Here is a 17,055-nt window from a genome sequence, read left to right on the forward strand (position 1 = left end):
CCTGTCCAGGGTACTTCCACCTGCCTGCCCCTTTGCTGAGCAGACAGGGTTCACCAGTAGCATGATTTCAGTTTTGGAAAAAGAAAGAAATCTGGTGGGGCCAGATTGGGAGAATATGGAGGGTGGGAGAACTCAGTAACCTCAGTAACAATTTCATGCAGAATATGCAATTCTTCCGCTCATTCGGACGGACAAACGCCAATCCTGCATCAATAGCTCACGATCTCTGTCGACATTTGCCACCGTTCTGCTCGTCAATGGTCTTCCAGACCAAGGATCATTTTCGATGATTTGCCATCCTTCACAGAAACGCTTCAACCACTCATACACTGTCTTTCGAGTTACAGCTTCATCTCCATACACAATTGTGAGCATTTCGTGGATTTCCGATGCCTATTGTATGTTCAAATATTTCTCGCTGTCCGATTTCTGCGACCATTCATTAAACTTTCCGGTCACACCTTGTATGATAAAGCTTGCATCTTACTTATTCACTAGGTTTCTCGTACTGTAATACATGGTGACATTGCACGGCAATAAGTGTAGCACTAGCTTGCCCATGAGTTTGTGGAATAGCTCTAATAGATCGTTTTAATTCTGCTCATGGTTCTTTGGAGTGAAAGGCACCGTTTAAGATCTGATTCAAGCTGTGGATGTCCAGTTCAAACATCGAGGTGTTCAGGCACAAATGCATTCTAATACTGATGGGAACATGACTCGTTTTAGAGGAACATATCCTGTGGGCATGCAACTACTAGATGAATATATGAAAAAGATATATAGCAGAGAATGCCCATGTACTGGTGTCAGCAGCTCAGTAAGACTCAGAAAGTGTAGCATATCTAGAGCACTCTTACATATTTGTTTTGCTGTGTGTGCCTAAAGGGAATTTAATGCCCCACTTTAGAACTGGTTGATCACTCGTTTCATTTTAGCAGACAAGGAATTGAATTGCTTTAATTCACTATGAAGGGGTGCAACACATTCAGAACAAGATTTGTTCAGAGCGACTAGCCGGATGACATCTACTTGTCCATTTCAATTTTACAGAAGGGCTATGAAAACAATGTTCACTTTGCAGAAGTATCTCCCCCCACCAGCCCCAGGGAAAGGCTGCGAGTCAGAAAGAACAGCTTTTTGAAAGACATGGTGCAGCAACAAGCACATCTGTGCAGTGGTTTTCCTTGCACAAAGTCACATGGCTCTGGTCTCTGCAGCAATTGAGTGTGTTGTGAGTTTGTCTTTTATACATCAAGGGGGATGGACTTTAAACAGCAAAGTGTGCAGATACAATGACAGCCGAGAGAGTCTTTGACCTACATGTTGCTCTCAAACTTTCAAACATCTGCGGTCCTTGACGAATCTACCTAGAGGTCTTTCCAAGTGATAGTGCCATCACTGGTACACATTACTGCTTAAAGAACACCAAGAAATCTGCAGTGTAGCATCTGAGTCTAAGGCGGAGAAGTGCTGTTCCTTTTCCCAACCACAGCAAGGTGTATACAAAACAGCAATTCTAGTTGCAACTGGAAACTTGTACAGGGCAAGAGATTGCCATTCCATACTGTTGATATGCAGACAAATTCTAATTGATGCCCCTCACAACATTTTGTACTACCTGAGTAGACACACCCTGAAAATGGTCCTCGCCCATTTAAGCAACTGGCGCTTTTAAGCGACCATAGGCTTTTCCTGGTGGTCATTTCTGCAGAAGCAACATTTCGAACAGAGCATGCTGAATTCAGAATACATGACCTTCTATCAGTTCTCTTGTTTTGCTCTCAAGTGAAATATTTTTGGCCAAGCAAGGAACTCAGCATGGTAATCCTGTTTCGTCCCTTACCATCCTGATGAACACTGACTGATGCTATCTATAATGATCATACTCTAATATACTGCTTATCTCCAGTGTAATCAGAGTCCAATTAAAATCCTCATATTACTCCATTATTTTTTGTGAATGGTTCCCCCCCCCCATTTGTTAAAACCTTGGATGATATCAAACTAAGCAGAAAATGAAGTGCTCTTATCTTAGGATGAGCAGATAAGAATATACAGCCAAGATCAGGCATGTCAAACCTGCGGCCCTCCAGATGTTTTGGACTACAATTCCCATCTTCCCCAACCACTGGTCCTGCTAGCTAGGGATCATGGGAGTTGTAGGCCAAAACATCTGGAGGGCCGCAGGTTTGACATGCCTGGCCAAGATGATCAGAGGATGGAAATGTATAAAAATACATGTGGAGAAAGTGGAAAGAGTCTCCCACACCCCAGCTGTCATAATAATAGAATTTGGGGCATTCCCCATTCCCATGCTGCTCCTATGGAAACCGGATATCCTGTTAGCAAGTGGTTGGAGTTGCATTGGCTTGTCTGCTAATATTGCCCAGATCTGCCAACACCCCTTCCTCCTATGGGTTCTCACCCTGTTTTACGTAGTAGTATTATATGTGCTGCCAAAGTGAGCACAGGTTCTCTCCCTGCTGAGTCCTGGGGCAGCCTTTGCAGTCCCTGAGGATGTGTATCAAGATGTTCTTATGTTGGCAACAGGGACCCAGGTGGCGCTGTGGGTTAAACCACAGAGTCTAGGGCTTGCCGATCAGAAGGTCAGCGGTTCGAATCCCTGCAACGGGGTGAGCTCCCGTTGCTCGGTCCCAGCTCCTGCCCACCTAGCAGTTCGAAAGCACGTCAAAGTGCAAGTAGATACATAGGGACCGCTCCGGCGGGAAGGTAAACGGCGTTTCCGTGCGCTGCTCTGGTTCGCCAGAAGCAGCTTTGTCATGCTGGCCACATGACCCGGAAGCTGTCTGCAGACAAACACTGGCTCCCTCGGCCTATAGAGCAAGATGAGCGCCACAACCCCAGAGTCGGACACGACTGGAACTGATGGTCAGGGGCCCCTTTACCTTTACCTATGTTGGCAACAGTGGCACCAAATCACTATGCTATGGCATTTTTTACTCTGGGATGGGTGGGACCAGGGCCGACTTTAGCAGATGCGGCGCCGGGGTGCAAATATCCACCCAGCGCCCCTAAATTACCATGGATAGTGTTGGGGTGGCCGTAGCTGTGCATTGCTAGCCATCGGGGGGGTGCAACTCTCCCCCATGCCGCTGCGGGAGAGTGTTCCCTGCAGAGGCTTGAGAGTGAAGTTGCGCCCCTCCCAAGCCTCCTCGGGAGGAGAGCTCAGCTTCCCTCCCAAGCCTCCTCGGGAAGAGAGTGATCCCCACAGAGGCATGGGAGGGAAGCTGCGTGCCCGCCAGCCATATGGTTGGTGGGGCACAACTTCCATCCTCAGCCTCTGCGGGGATCGCTCTCCTCCCGAGGAGGCTTGGGAGGGAAGCTGCATGCCCACCAGCCTTATGGTTGGTGGGGCACAGTTGGTGGGCATGCAAAGAAAGGGGAGGCCACCGGCAAAGCCACACAGCTCCCCCACCCTATGGGAAAGATGGCTCTGGGTGGGACGTACCATGTAGCCTTTGGGGAGATCCTATTGGTATGACACCTAGAAATACTTCAGGTAATTGGAGACTGGTTAAGTGGAGGTTTTTTTTTTTTTCAAAAATAGCAACCCCCCCTTGCTTTGCAAGCAGATTATTTTAAGAAATCGGCAACCCTGAATTGTGTGGAGATTTTGAAGACTGCAAAAAGAGTGTACTGAAAAATTTATTTAGACCATGCATTTAAAGATAATTTTATACACACAACATTTTAATAGATAAATTAAAACCAAGACAAACTTGCTTTGTTTCAACGGCGGAGGTTGGGGGGGGGCAGGGAACCCACAGATTCCATTTGTATGTACACGCAGGTCAGCATTCATCCATTAATAATTTGCTAGAATGTAAGCTATTTGAGCAATCAAACACCTTTAATCAGTTGGCAGTCCCGCCAATGGCATCTAATGTCAGCTGTGTTTATACCAATACCATGCTGAATAAGATCACACTTCAAAAGTGACGCTACATGCACAAACATGCCCCTTTGGTGATCTTGCTGAATAGCCAAGCTTGAATCGCTGGAAGTGGAGCTTTTACTGGCTGGAGTAATCTCAGAGCATTAAAAAAAAAAAAGTATGCGGCCCTTTAAATCAGTGTTTCCCAAACTTGGGTCTCTACCTGTTTTTTGGACTACAATTCCCATCATCCCTGACTCATTAGTAATGAGCATACAGTTAACATTATATCCAGTTTGGTCCTAAATGCTGGACTGCAGTACAGTCATACCTTGGAAGTCAAACAGAATCAGTTCCGTAAGTCCATTCAACTTCCGAAACGTTCGACTTTTAAAGCGCAGCTTCTGATTGGCTGCAGTAAGCTCCTGCAGCCAATCAGAAGTTGCGGAAGCCCTATTAGGCATTTGGTTTCCAAAGAACGTTAAAAAACCAGAGCAGTCACTTCCTGTTTTCGATTGTTCGGGAGCCCATAGCTGCCAAGTATCCCGTTTCTGCCGGGAAAACCCCTTTTTTCCTACCGTTTCCCGACGGTCTCCCGTTTAGTTTTTAATCCCGATATTCTCCCTTAAATCGACTTCTGCCGGCGGCCATTTTTCTGGTGCCGCTTTGCCCTTCTATGGGCACCAGAAAATGGCGCCGCCGGCGCCGGAAGTCGCTTCCGCGCATGACCGAAAACGCGTAAAAGCGACTTCCGGTGGCGCTTTGCCCTTCTATGGGCATCAGAAAATGGCGGTGCCGGAAGTCGCTTTTACGTGTTTTCGGTCATACGCGTAAGCGACTTCCGGCGCTGGCACCACCATTTTTTGGTGCCCATAGAAGGGCAAAGCGCCACCGGAAGTTGCGTGAACGCAACTTCCGGTGTCGCGTGCTGCCGATCCCGGATCTTTCCGTCCAGGACTTGGCAGGTATGGGAGCCAGAACATTCAACTCCCAAGGCTTTTGGGACCCAAGGTACAACTGTACTGACATTATAGTTTTCTGAATTGTATTGTGGAGAATGCTCCAAAACTTGTAAATACCAGGGAGAGAATGCAGCAGACATAGTTTTGTCCTATCCATTTGAGTAGGGAGCAACTTCCATCTGAGCTCTGTGTATACTAAATTCCTGTGCCCACACATGGTCACAGAGTACATGCTTTCAAATGTTTTAAAAGTTAGAAACAATCATTAGCTAAACTGAAATACTGCTAAATTTAGACAGGAAAAAGTTCTAGAAACTCTCTGGCTAAGAGAGCTTATTAATATTATTTGTAAATATTTTTCTACAGCTCACCTTTCAATTAAAGTATGTGTTTGCAGATGACACAGAATTTTTTTACAAGTAAAAAATTCCAAAATATAGTATTGACAAGTTCAGAGTTTTACGGCTACATCTGACCACTGTGCAAGATATAGCTACCAATCGAATTGGTTGTTCTTCATTAAGTGGAATTGACTTGTTTTCAGGGGCAGAAGCTGCTTCCCATATTTTTCACAAAAATTCTTAGGATTGAAGCACGGTACCAAAAACAGATAACATTCTGCAGCATTCATTTTACAAGTGTATAAAGTATATCCTAAATCCAAGCAAATCACTTGGAAATAAATCACAGGAGCCCACTTTTTGAGAGAGAGCTTGAATTGCGATAGAAATCTCAAGCTCTGGAAGTGTATCCAAAAGGGAACAATGGCCAATTGTGCTACAGATGTATTACATACATTAAAATATTCCATGAATGTTTCTTTACCTAAGTAGCAGCCCAATCCTCTTCCCCAAACTTTCCATTTATCACAAACACACAGCGGTCGATATATGATCTGAATGTCATTTTATTAACTGCCAATGCAATTTTAAGTAAAAAGACTGAGAATATTTATGTGTCTCTCTGTGTGTGCATACATACAAACACCCACACACCACTAGCTGTTTCTAAAATAAATGTGAGGCATTTTAACTTTAGTGTGTCCAAGCTGCTTAAACTGAATTGAATTATTTTACTGGCTAGTGTCAAATATTCTATAGCAGGCTTCCTCGACCTTGGCCCTCCAGATGTTTTGAGACTACAATTCCCATCATCCCTGACCACTGGTCCTGCTAGCAAGGGATCATGGGAGTTGTAGGCAAAAAACATCTGGAGGGCCGAGGTTGAGGAAGCCTGTTCTATAGGTACAGTCATACCTTGGTTCTCAAACGTAATCCGTTCTGGAAGTTTGTTCGACTTCCAAAAAGAGCGAAAACCAAGGCGTGGCATCCGATTGGCTGCAGGAGCTTCTTGCACTAAATCAGAAGACGTGTAAGCCACATCAGATGTTCAGCTTCCAAAAAACGTTTGCAAACCGGAACACTCACTTCTGGGTTTGTGGTGTTCGGGAGCCAAAATGTACGAGTACCAAGGCGTTCAAGAACCAAGGTGTACAAGGATACATTTACACATACAGTGGATGCTCGGGTTGCAAACATGATCCATGCGGGAGGCACGTTCACAACCCGCAGCGTTCGTAACCCGCGGCGACGCATCTGCGCATGCGTGGGTCACAATTTGGCGCTTCTGTTTATGCACAAAGCACGATTTAGCACTTCTGCGCATGCGCCGAAACCCGGAAGTAACCCGTTCCAGTACTTCTGAGTTTGGCGCGGTGCGCAACCCGAAAACGCACAACCTGAAGCGTCTGTAACCCGAGGTATGACTGTATTTCACTGGGAAGGTGAAATCAGAACTGGCGTGGGGTGTATTGCAGTGACTGCACTTTCAATCAGGAAGTCCCTAGTTCAATTTATGTCTCTGCCAAGATTTAGCAAAATGATCCTTAGCCTGTGTGCTTTGAATACTCTATAGAATTCTAAAAATGCTAAGCTGTAGACACACACAAAGGCGAACACAAAATGTATGTTCAGTTCAACATGGGTGATGCTCCTTGCTGATCTCTCATGAAAATTGGTACATCCTGTATGGGCACGTGTATTGCCAAGACATTGCTAACGCTGTCAATTTTGACAGTGCCCAGCACTTTCCATTCCTCTGGCCATCTAACAACAGGGGCAGACCTTGGTAATATACCACCCTGAGCAAGGCCACTTGATGTCCTCCCCTAAGGCTGCTTAAGTCAGGCTTTGGGAAGAAGGTGTAAGGCTCTAGCAGCGTCCTAGAGCCATCCTCCAAAAGAAAAAAAAGGAAAAGCCGTTTACCTTCCCGTTGGAGCGGTACCTATTTATCTACTTGCGCACTTTGGTGTGCTTTCGAACTGCTAGGTTGGCAGGAGCTGGGACAGAATAACGGAAGCTCACCCGGTCGTGGGGATTTGAACTGCCAACCTTCTGATTGGCAAGCCCTAGGCTCTGTGGAAGGAGGACCTGTCAAGTGTCAAAGTCCTCACACCTCCTTGCCAAAGCTGGCCAAGCACCTACAAGGCTTTAGAAGATGCCCTTCTCAGCTGATCACCTAATGCACTTTGCATTGCCCTAAATTGGCCTCTGCCAACAAGATAGCTGAATAATGCTCACTGCCCTGAATAATTAAATTACGGTACTTTTTAACCCAGGAAAATCTTCTCAAAAGTCAGGGGTCGTCTTATACGCCGGGTCGTATTTCTTATACGGCGAGTATATCCCAAACTCTATATTTTAACTGGAAAAGTTGGGGGTCGTCTTATACGCCGGAATATATGGTAGGAGAGGAAGATGCAAGTGCAGAATAGGAGAGCAGGATCCTACCACCCTTCCCCATGATCTGCTCCAGGGGCACCACAATCCCAGTCTGTTGTTTATTTCTTCCTAGAAGATGGGTGGTGAACAGGTGAAGAAGCAGGAGTTCTAATATTTTCTTACTGTTCACATACAGTATACTCTCTTTTGCAACATCACCTCTGTTCTGAAAAAAAATGTTGCCAATCTGTATAATATTAATTTCACAACAATTACGCCTTGTGTTGCCAACCAAGACCTTTGTCTCATTAAGTTGTATGTAGCCAAAGAAAGAAAATCACTTTCCATGATGGAGAGCAGCAACAATCAAGAAAGACATAAAATCCAGCAAGGACAAAAGGAAAATATGGACAGAATAAACACCACACACAGGAAAATAATAATACTGATCTTCACTGGCAGACTTATAAAATTTTAAATGTGTTAACACGAATAGAAGTTTAAAATGTTTGTATAAGGGATTATTATTATGATTGGAATGTAATTGGATTAAATAAGAGTTTGGAAGCAGAATTAAAGTAAATTATCAAACCTTCGATTCTAGCACGCGGGGGGGCACCTAAATCATGTAACTGGGTATTTGATTGATATTGGAATTGAGATTATAATTTGGTATTGATACAATGAGGCATTCATTGGATTATTGTTATTGAAAACTAATAAAAATATTTTTAAAAAAAGAAGGAAAATGACTTTCAACATTTTTGTAGCTCCTACAATAAGAAATGTGGAAATGATTTTGGATTTTTTTCTCAGAAAGCTTTCATAAATTACATATGCACATTTACTCATATTCATGCACTCTGTTTTGAAACTCTAGATGTTAATAGAAGACAATGAGCCTAAAAATAATTCTGCACTTTCCTGAAACAAGCAAGGGAACAAGTAGTTTGCGCAGCTCTTCTGGAACGTAACACCTCCAGAATTCAATAGAATATTTTTATGTTGTGGATCTGTTTGTGTTCAGTTACGTGGCTGTCCGAAAGCATTATTTCAAGTTATAAAGCCCTAGAAGGACAACACATTTAGATCAGCCCGAAGAGTTCAAAATTGTCACTTTACTTTTAAGGATATAGTAACTCCCCATTCTGGCATCTAAGGCATGAAGTCCTCCCAAAATTCTGTTCATTAAAGCTGGCATTTGGTCATTTTTATAGTGTGAACTGTGGAGGAGTAACTTGCTCACAGTCAAATATTAGCATCATTTTTCAGAATATTCCTTTGTCAGGATCTTCAAAATTGCATTCTCTGACAGTTGCAGCAGCAGTGTAGCTGAGGTTTCTGTTTTTTGCAAAGGTTTGAATTTTTTTTTTAAAAAAACTGAAATCCGTCTACATAGTGTCTGAATGTAACCATTCACATTATGATTTCAAGTACTTTACAGTCCCTATTTTGCCTTCTGTACGTTTTCATCCAAGGTATAGTACCCACACATTTAAGTTTCCTGAAGGAGCGTCTCCACCCCCATCGTTCAGCCCAGCCACTGAGATCCAGCTCCGAGGGCCTTCTGGCAGTTCCCTCCCTGCAAGAAGGAAGGTTGCAGGGAACCAGGCAGAGGGCCTTCTCGGTGGTGGCGCCTGCCCTGTGCAACACCCTCCCAACAGATGTCAAGGAAACAAACAACTATCTGACTTTTAGAAGACATCTGAAGGCAGCCCTGTTTAGGGAAGTTTTTAATGTTTGAAGTTTTATTCTGTTTAATATTCTGTTGGAAGCTGCCCAGAGTGGCTGGGGAAACCCAGTCAGATGGACATAGTATAACTATTATTATTATTATTATTATTATTATTATTATTATTACTACTACTATTTAACCTGCACATTCAATGAGGGGATATGGTAGCTAAGGGTTACATCGTCCTTCCAATGTATTAAAATCTGCCTCAGGGCTCATCCCGCTTCTCCCGTGCCTAGAAAGTTATTTTCTGTCATGCTTTTTAGGCCTGGGTCTGAGGGTTTTACATTTGCCCTGCAGCTTCCCCCCTGGAAAACACCTGCTTTACTGCTGAATCGGAACAAACAGCAATCTGTGGAAAAGCCAGCTGCTGTTTGGTCTCATTCAGTGGTAAACCGTGGGTTTTCTCAGGGGGGGGGGAATGGTGAGGCAAACGGAGATGTAGTCGACCCAACAGAGACCTTCTCTGGTCCCACTGCCAGAGGCGATAAGGAAGATGGTAGCTGGAGAGACAGCCTTTTTAGTGGTGGCACCATGCTGCTCAGTCTCTCTCCTCAGGCGGTTTACCAGACATGAAGTCTGGCATCTTTTCAGCTCCAGATGAACAAAGAAGAAGAAGAAGAAGTTGTTTATTATTTATACCCAGTCCATCTGGCTGGGTTTCCCCAGCCACTCTATGCAGCTCCGACCAGAATATTAAAAACACGATTAAAAAACCACACTTTTAAGGGAATGAATTAATAGCAATACATTGATTATTACTGCTGTTTTTCTTTATGTATTGTATTGTATTATTTTCAGTGCTTTTTTCTAAAAAAAATGTTTAGGAGTACTCTCATTTTGACTCAAGAAAACCACCATTTTATAGTTCAAATTGGGAAAAATAAATACAGTAAATGGACAAGTACAAAGATGTTTAGGGGGATGCGTACCCCCGTGTCACCCCAGAAAAAAAGCACTGATATATATAAACCTTTAACGCTTTAAACCACACCTTTAACGCTTTTAACTCTGCTCCTTGCTGATAATTGTTCTTTGCTGCATTTTTCATTCATGTTTATTATTATTTTATTGCCTGATTGTCACTGTGCAAGCAGAACAAATTCCCCATGCGCAACAGAACTGCTGCTGCCTATCCTTACCCCGCCCTGTCCCCCAATCTGTTGCAGAGGGTTGGGGGGGAGTAGATTTAGGGGCCCACAGGATGAAAATTTATTCCACTATGCTCACAGAAGTTGTTCTGTCTACATAACAACTTAGTTGGACACAGCCCATGTATTTTAACTTTCTTCCAAGGGAATTCTGAATGTCTTTTGAAGAGCAAAGTATAAATATTAGAAATAACATTTAGTTTGTGAATCACATAGCAACCACCTCTGTTCTGGCATTACGATATGTAAGCTTGTATGTTTTTCTCTCTCCCCCTGTTGCTACGTCAGATGAGTATACAGACAATGTCAAGCTTGATATGGACTAGTTCAATAGCACAATATGTGCTATACAAATCTGGTATATGTAATATAATAGTATTTAGAACTTCATATCTGGCATTAGAGCAAGAGATGAAACATACCTTTGCCTGAGAGGCATATTTGTATTATGTGCTCCTTTTCTTAGGTACAAATTATTACAATTAGCCAGCATTTAGGAGGCATAAAGGGAAAAATAGGTAAAGTTGAAGGGCTTTGTTTTATATAACATTCAGATTATATGGGATGTGTGTTTCTATCTACATGCACTAAACAATATTTTCAAATCAGAACTACAGTATGAATGGAAAGAGGTGTGGCTGCTGTAAATTTGTCACTGGTCACATCAGAGGACTGATTTGAGTCCAACCAGATGCATCAAAAAGGACTTGTTCCACGGCACTAATGGAATTTAGGAATAGCCGTTGTGAACACTCTATTGGACAAAAGTCAACAAGTTTGACTGCTTCTTCAATGCAGCAGGGACATCCTGATAGCCCACGTACAAAAATGCACAAGAAAAAGTGAATGGAACCAACATTACCGAACAATGAAAAGCAAAGCAAAATTCATACTTACGGGCTGCGGCTGTTCTGCAATACAGCAGTTGAAACACAACCAGAACTCACTCATATTTGCTACCAGTTCAAAGTGCAACTACAGAGGTCAGGCGCAAGAGATAAAGCTCCAAATCCGTGAGATGGTATCTCCTCTTAGTCAACGAGCACAGGTCCCACAGAGGGTAAATAAAATCCGTCTTTTCAACTTTCCCCTGCAGTTTGAGTTGGCACCAGAGTAGCTGCTTTCTCTGTCTCTTCCCTCTCAAGATATTGGGCCCGGCATTACAGAAAACGACGCTCTACTCCAGATTCCAAATGGTAACCTGGGAAAAGAAAAAAAGTAAAAATAAAATTCACAGTGCTTGTTACATGGCTTCTAAAACAACTGATTTAAAATCTGTTGCTCGGCACTTAGAGCCTACTAGGTTCGGGAACATTCTAGGTTCTGCAACATTATATACCAGACATAATTCAATATAAAAAAAGAATCCATAAAATAAATCTCAGAATACAGAGAATCAGAGTACGAACACTATATTACCTTTCTTCCCATCCCATAAGTATCAAGGGCTTAACAGTACCTCCCGCCGCCGCCGCCGCCCAAACCCTCACAAATAGTCTATATTGATACTTTCTACATTGTATTGCAATGTGACAAGGGAAATGAAGACCTCCTCCAGCTTTAAAAATATTCCTTTTTTCTTAACACAAGGTACTGACAGAGTGCCCCCTCCACACCGGCATTGTTTGTTCATACTGCAAGCTCATTAAATAACCCGGCCTTGTTGAAGTGTGTTTCAACAACCTGGTTGGTGTCCGCATGCTGCCAGACAGGCGTAATTTACCACTGCTATCCTGCTGCTTTAAGTAATAGTGTTTTCCGAAATGGAAAATAATATCCGAAGTATGCGCTGTTACCTTAAAAGGTTTTAAGCTCCTGGAGCGGAAAAACTGAGACACACAAAATTCCACCCATTCTTTTGTGAAACTGAAGGGCTAGTTAATCTCTAACCTGAAACTATATAGCTGTTACACTTTGAAAGGGCAATGAAGCATTATGCTGGTGCTCTTACTTTGGTCATTTGGCATATTACCTATTTTCCCAGCCTTACCTTGTAAATCAAGGTCAAAATATATTACGCAGAAGATAGAGAATGCCGAGTGCACCATTGTGAGCCCTTTGTGACATTCATATAATCTCGTGCTTCCTCTTAATGCTGATTTTGGGTGGTCCTATACTTATCGGTTTGGAACCAAATGGGCCATAAAAAAACACAGAGATAACCCATTCTGCGTGCAAAGTGAGCTCCCCAGGTATGCAGAAGTATATTAGTTTGCAAATTAAAAATGTAAGAAACCTGGGGGGTGGGGAATAGCCTGATCAAGACCTATGTTCATTGCCTTCCAGCACCTGCTGAGAACAGCTGAGCTATGAAATTTTGTGGCCACTGGTCCTTTAGCATGATATAGCACAGCGGTGGAAAGTTTCAGGATGGTGGGAAAGAACGAAGGCTCCTATTAGAGATGGGGATAAACATCATTTTGCTGGGGGTCTCCTCTTGAATTCCGGTGTTAAAAGTAATCTCTCTTGTGGGCGAGTTCATTAGGACAAGCTGTAAACTACTGTCATAATCAACGTGCCATCAAATATCCATATTTGAAGCATAAAAATGCAAGTCTTTTGCAAAAATATATATACATAGAAATACCACAAGGACCTCAGTAGCAGGGAGTTTAACTTTAACTTAAGCAATGTTGCAACATCATAACTCAACTGCGCGACTGGATGATACATGCCTAAAAGCAAGGCCCATTGTTAGTGGCCACTGGACTTGGAACTAGCCCATGACCTGGATCTGGATTTTGATCTAGATCTAGATCTAGAATGCGATCTCGACCGAGATTTTGGATCTAGCTGGTTCTTTTCTCCTTGATTCTTTTTCAGAAGGCATGGGATTGAAAGTGACCACTAAGGATTGTTTGGTCAAATGGGGTGCCGTGGTCTGTAGCAGGAGCAGTAGTGTTATCCTCCATAGTTTAAGGAGATAAGCGATTCTGAAGGCAGGGGGCAATTTGTGGCACAGTAAGAAAAGACTGGGCTTCTTTCTTTCCTCTATGACTGCAAGAACCAGGCCCAGTCTCTTGACAGCGGATGCTATAGAGCAGGCATGCCTAACTGCTCGATCGCGATCTACTGGTTGATCGCGGGATGTCCCTGGTCGATCCTGTTCGGTTGTGTGATCTTGAACCATCAGCGAACAAACCAAAACAAAAGCTCAACAACTCTGGTCAATCCAATGTGTAGATCACTGTCAGTTTATTTCTAGTGGGAGTAGATTGCAGTCTCTTGGAAATTAGATGTACCTGCTATAGAGAAAGCCTGAGCCAGTCTTCCAGGCACAGTTTGGGAGGCTGAGGGCCAACTCACACAACTGCTGAATGTGTGGCTAGCTACTTTTCCTTCTTGGCCCAGATTGCATTTTGCTTCTGGTGAATGGATCAAAGCTTTCGACGACTCATGCGAGAGACGGAAAATCTACCTATAAATGTGTGTTTCCATCTGCCGGTTCCAACACCTGCAGATCAGGCACTCCAATTAATTCCTAGAACTTCCTGTATAAATACTGCCATAAAAGCACAGGTTTATTACACGAAGTATAATTAAACTAAGTCAGTCATATAATTATGACTTGATTTTTAAGCAAGGAATTTTGTGGCAGTAAAACTAGTTACTCTAGGTAAAAATTAATCTTTATTGTTTTCTTGGAAATGGAGTTATTAAGCTATTCGGGGGGAGGAAAAGGTAGTTTGAAACATTCTGGTTCTGAGAAAGTGAAGTGATGGTGGATACACTCTTGGTGGGGTATGGGGGATAAGGGGCTTCAAACGTTCGGGACAAACTTTGCATTGGTCAAAAACATAGTGGAGAAGACAGTGTGCTCCCAGTACGTTTCCGAGCACAATTCAAAGTGTTGGTGTTGACCTTTAAAGCCCTAAACGGCCTCGGTCCGGTATACCTGAAGGAGCGTCTCCACCCCCATCGTTCTGCCCGGACACTGAGGTCCAGCTCCGAGGGCCTTCTGGCGGTTCCCTCATTACGAGAAGCCAAGTTACAGGGAACCAGGCAGAGGGCCTTCTCGGTAGTGGCACCCACCCTGTGGAATGCCCTCCCACTAGAGGTCAAAGAGAACAATTACCAGACCTTTAGAAGGCATCTCAAGGCAGCCCTGTTTAGGGAAGCTTTTAATGTTTGATGGATTTCTGTATTTTAGAATTTCTGTTTTTTTGGAAGCCGCCCAGAGTGGCTGGGGGAACCCGGCCAGATGGGCGGGGTATAAATAATAAATTATTATAATTATAATTATAATTATAATTATTATATTATCCAGGTGCTAACTGTTTTTGAGCATCAAGAGAACGGGCCTTTTCTGTGGTGGCTCCCCGATTATTTTATTTTTAAAAACATTGAGCACAATATTTTATTTGGAGTACCAGAGCTGAATCGAGTTCACAGCCTTTCTATTTTTCTTCCCCCCTCTCCTTTTAATATTTTATTTTATTTTGACAAAGTAATAACCATAAATAAATAAGAATAAAAAATGTGCACCCCACCACCAAGACCGTTCCATTGTAACTATCCAACCTCTCAAAATTTCAATGTCTCTTGCGATGGTTAGACCCCTTTCCGTTTTAACAGTACAAATTCTACAAACACCTTCCATATCCCCTCAAAACCATTTCTCCTGCATATTCCCTGTCTTACCTTAATGACACATGTTAATTTATCATTAATAGCTATACCCCCCACCTCTTTATACCATTCTTGCATTGTATATTCTGCTTCCTGGCTATAATAATGTTTGCAGCTGTCAAAAAAATTGTGAACAAGTCCTTCATAGCCTGTGAACCTTCCACCCCACTGTAAATTGATAATAATGCTCCCCGATTGTAGAATTCTCTCCCCAGAGTGGCTGTCCTGGTGTCTTCACTACATGCCTTTAGTCACCAGGCAAAAACATTCCCCTTTACCCAGGCCTATGGCTATTAAATAATCTATGGCCTGTGAAAGTGTGGGGGGAAGTGTGATGACTATTTTATTATTAGGCTGTCTGTCAGTATGCTTTGTATTAAGTTTTTATTTCATTTTTATCATTGATGTTCTGAAATGTTTTACAATGCCCTGGGATCTTCTGATAAAGGGTGGTATATAAATTGAATTAATAATAGGAATAATAATAATAAATAAATAACAATGACTTCAAGGGGCCTGCTGCTCTCCCTTCTTCCTGATGTTCATTATCTTTAAATGACACTTGGGCCAGAAAGCACTTCAAACAGAGGACTGTCCTCTGTAAAACAGAACATGTGGCCACCCTAGGGGATTATATATCATTTAAAAATACATTTATCTGTGCATAAGTATAATAAGATGCCAAGCATTCTAAATAAAAATTGAATTAATACTGATCTCTGGGACATGCAGCATAATGTGAGGAAAGTTCAGGACCTAAATGCTGTACTCTGAGAGACAAACCAAATTATTACATGTAGTACAGTTCTTGCCTGTCTAGGTTTCTCATATTAATGAAGGCCCATGAGATTATCCTCTTAAACAAGATTGAAATATGGTTGCAGACAACCAATATTTTTAATTGGCTAAAATTGTAGCGTTGCATAATTCAGCAACGGCATTCTAGGTAAAGGAGACTCCTGCAATGCACTCCTAATCACTTTATATCCCTAATCTTATTAGCTAGAGTGATGAATTTATTAAGAACTTAGATTTACAGCTAGCACTAAAGCTCAGAATTGGAGAGCCTTCCCTACCTTCTTCACCCACAACTATATTTGGCGTGAGAAACAGGACCATTATTCTTGCTTCATAGATGGCTAACCAAGGCTGAAGTGCTTGCTGTTTTCCTCACTGAAACTGTGCTACTGCCTTCCTGTAACAACATCACCTGGTTCCTGTAAACTTACAGGTGAAAGAGGAGAGAGGTTTTCAGAGGGGAACTTCCAAAACCCTTTCCTCTGTAAGGCAATATGTAAGGACCTAATCCCAGGTTTATTAACTTTTCATGGGTACCTAAGCCAAATCTGCCTATGCTTTCAGATTGAGGCTTTTGACACCCATTATTTACGTATTTCTTCACACAGCCCTCCGGAAGTCACTACGGCAAGATGTAGTGACAGCTAGGGCCGGGCGATATATCAACATATTGTCCCAAACTGGTTATATTGGTTTCATAATTTTTGACCTGGCCATATATATCGCGAATCATGAAATGTGTTAGGGCTGGGCAATATATTGTCCAAAACCGGTTTGAAGTCCATATTGTGATATCAGTTTCATAAATTTTAACCTGGCAGTATATCACAAATCATGAGTGTGTGTGTGTATGTAAAAATCACAATGTGGTGGAAAATGTGATATATCTGTACAGTGGTACCTCGGTTTACGAACTTAATCCGTTCCGGAAATCCGTTCTTAAACCGAAACCATTCTTAAACCAAGGTGCGCTTTCCCTAATGAGGCCTCCTTCCGCCAGTGCCCTTCCACTGTTTGGATTCCGTTCATAGACCGAGGTAAAGTTTGCAAACCGGGACACTACTTCCGGTTTTGCGGAGTTCGTAAACCAAATAGTACATAAACAGGGCTGTTCTTAAACAGAGGTACCACTGTATATTGTGATGTTGAGCTGGTGATCTATCAT

The 17,055-nt window shown here is 42.7% G+C and overlaps 1 protein-coding gene across 3 annotated transcripts in view; it reads right to left on the reverse strand.

Annotated features, from left to right (window-relative positions):
* CDC42SE2 (CDC42 small effector 2) overlaps positions 1-17,055 on the reverse strand; it is a 96,608-nt gene that overhangs the window by 26,827 nt on the left and 52,726 nt on the right. For 2 of the 3 annotated variants that reach the window (XM_035099731.2, XM_035099733.2), the window contains exon 2: positions 11,361-11,664. In XM_035099731.2, the coding sequence (XP_034955622.1) occupies positions 11,361-11,414 (54 nt within the window). In that variant the 5' untranslated portion in view covers positions 11,415-11,664. Of the gene's footprint in view, positions 1-11,360; positions 11,665-12,061; positions 12,108-17,055 lie in introns of those variants that run through there. The other variant, XM_060280124.1, reaches the window with a different exon arrangement.

The sequence above is a fragment of the Zootoca vivipara genome, chromosome 11, assembly GCF_963506605.1.
Source record: "Zootoca vivipara chromosome 11, rZooViv1.1, whole genome shotgun sequence".
In the NCBI taxonomy this organism is placed as follows: Eukaryota; Metazoa; Chordata; class Lepidosauria; order Squamata; family Lacertidae; genus Zootoca; species Zootoca vivipara.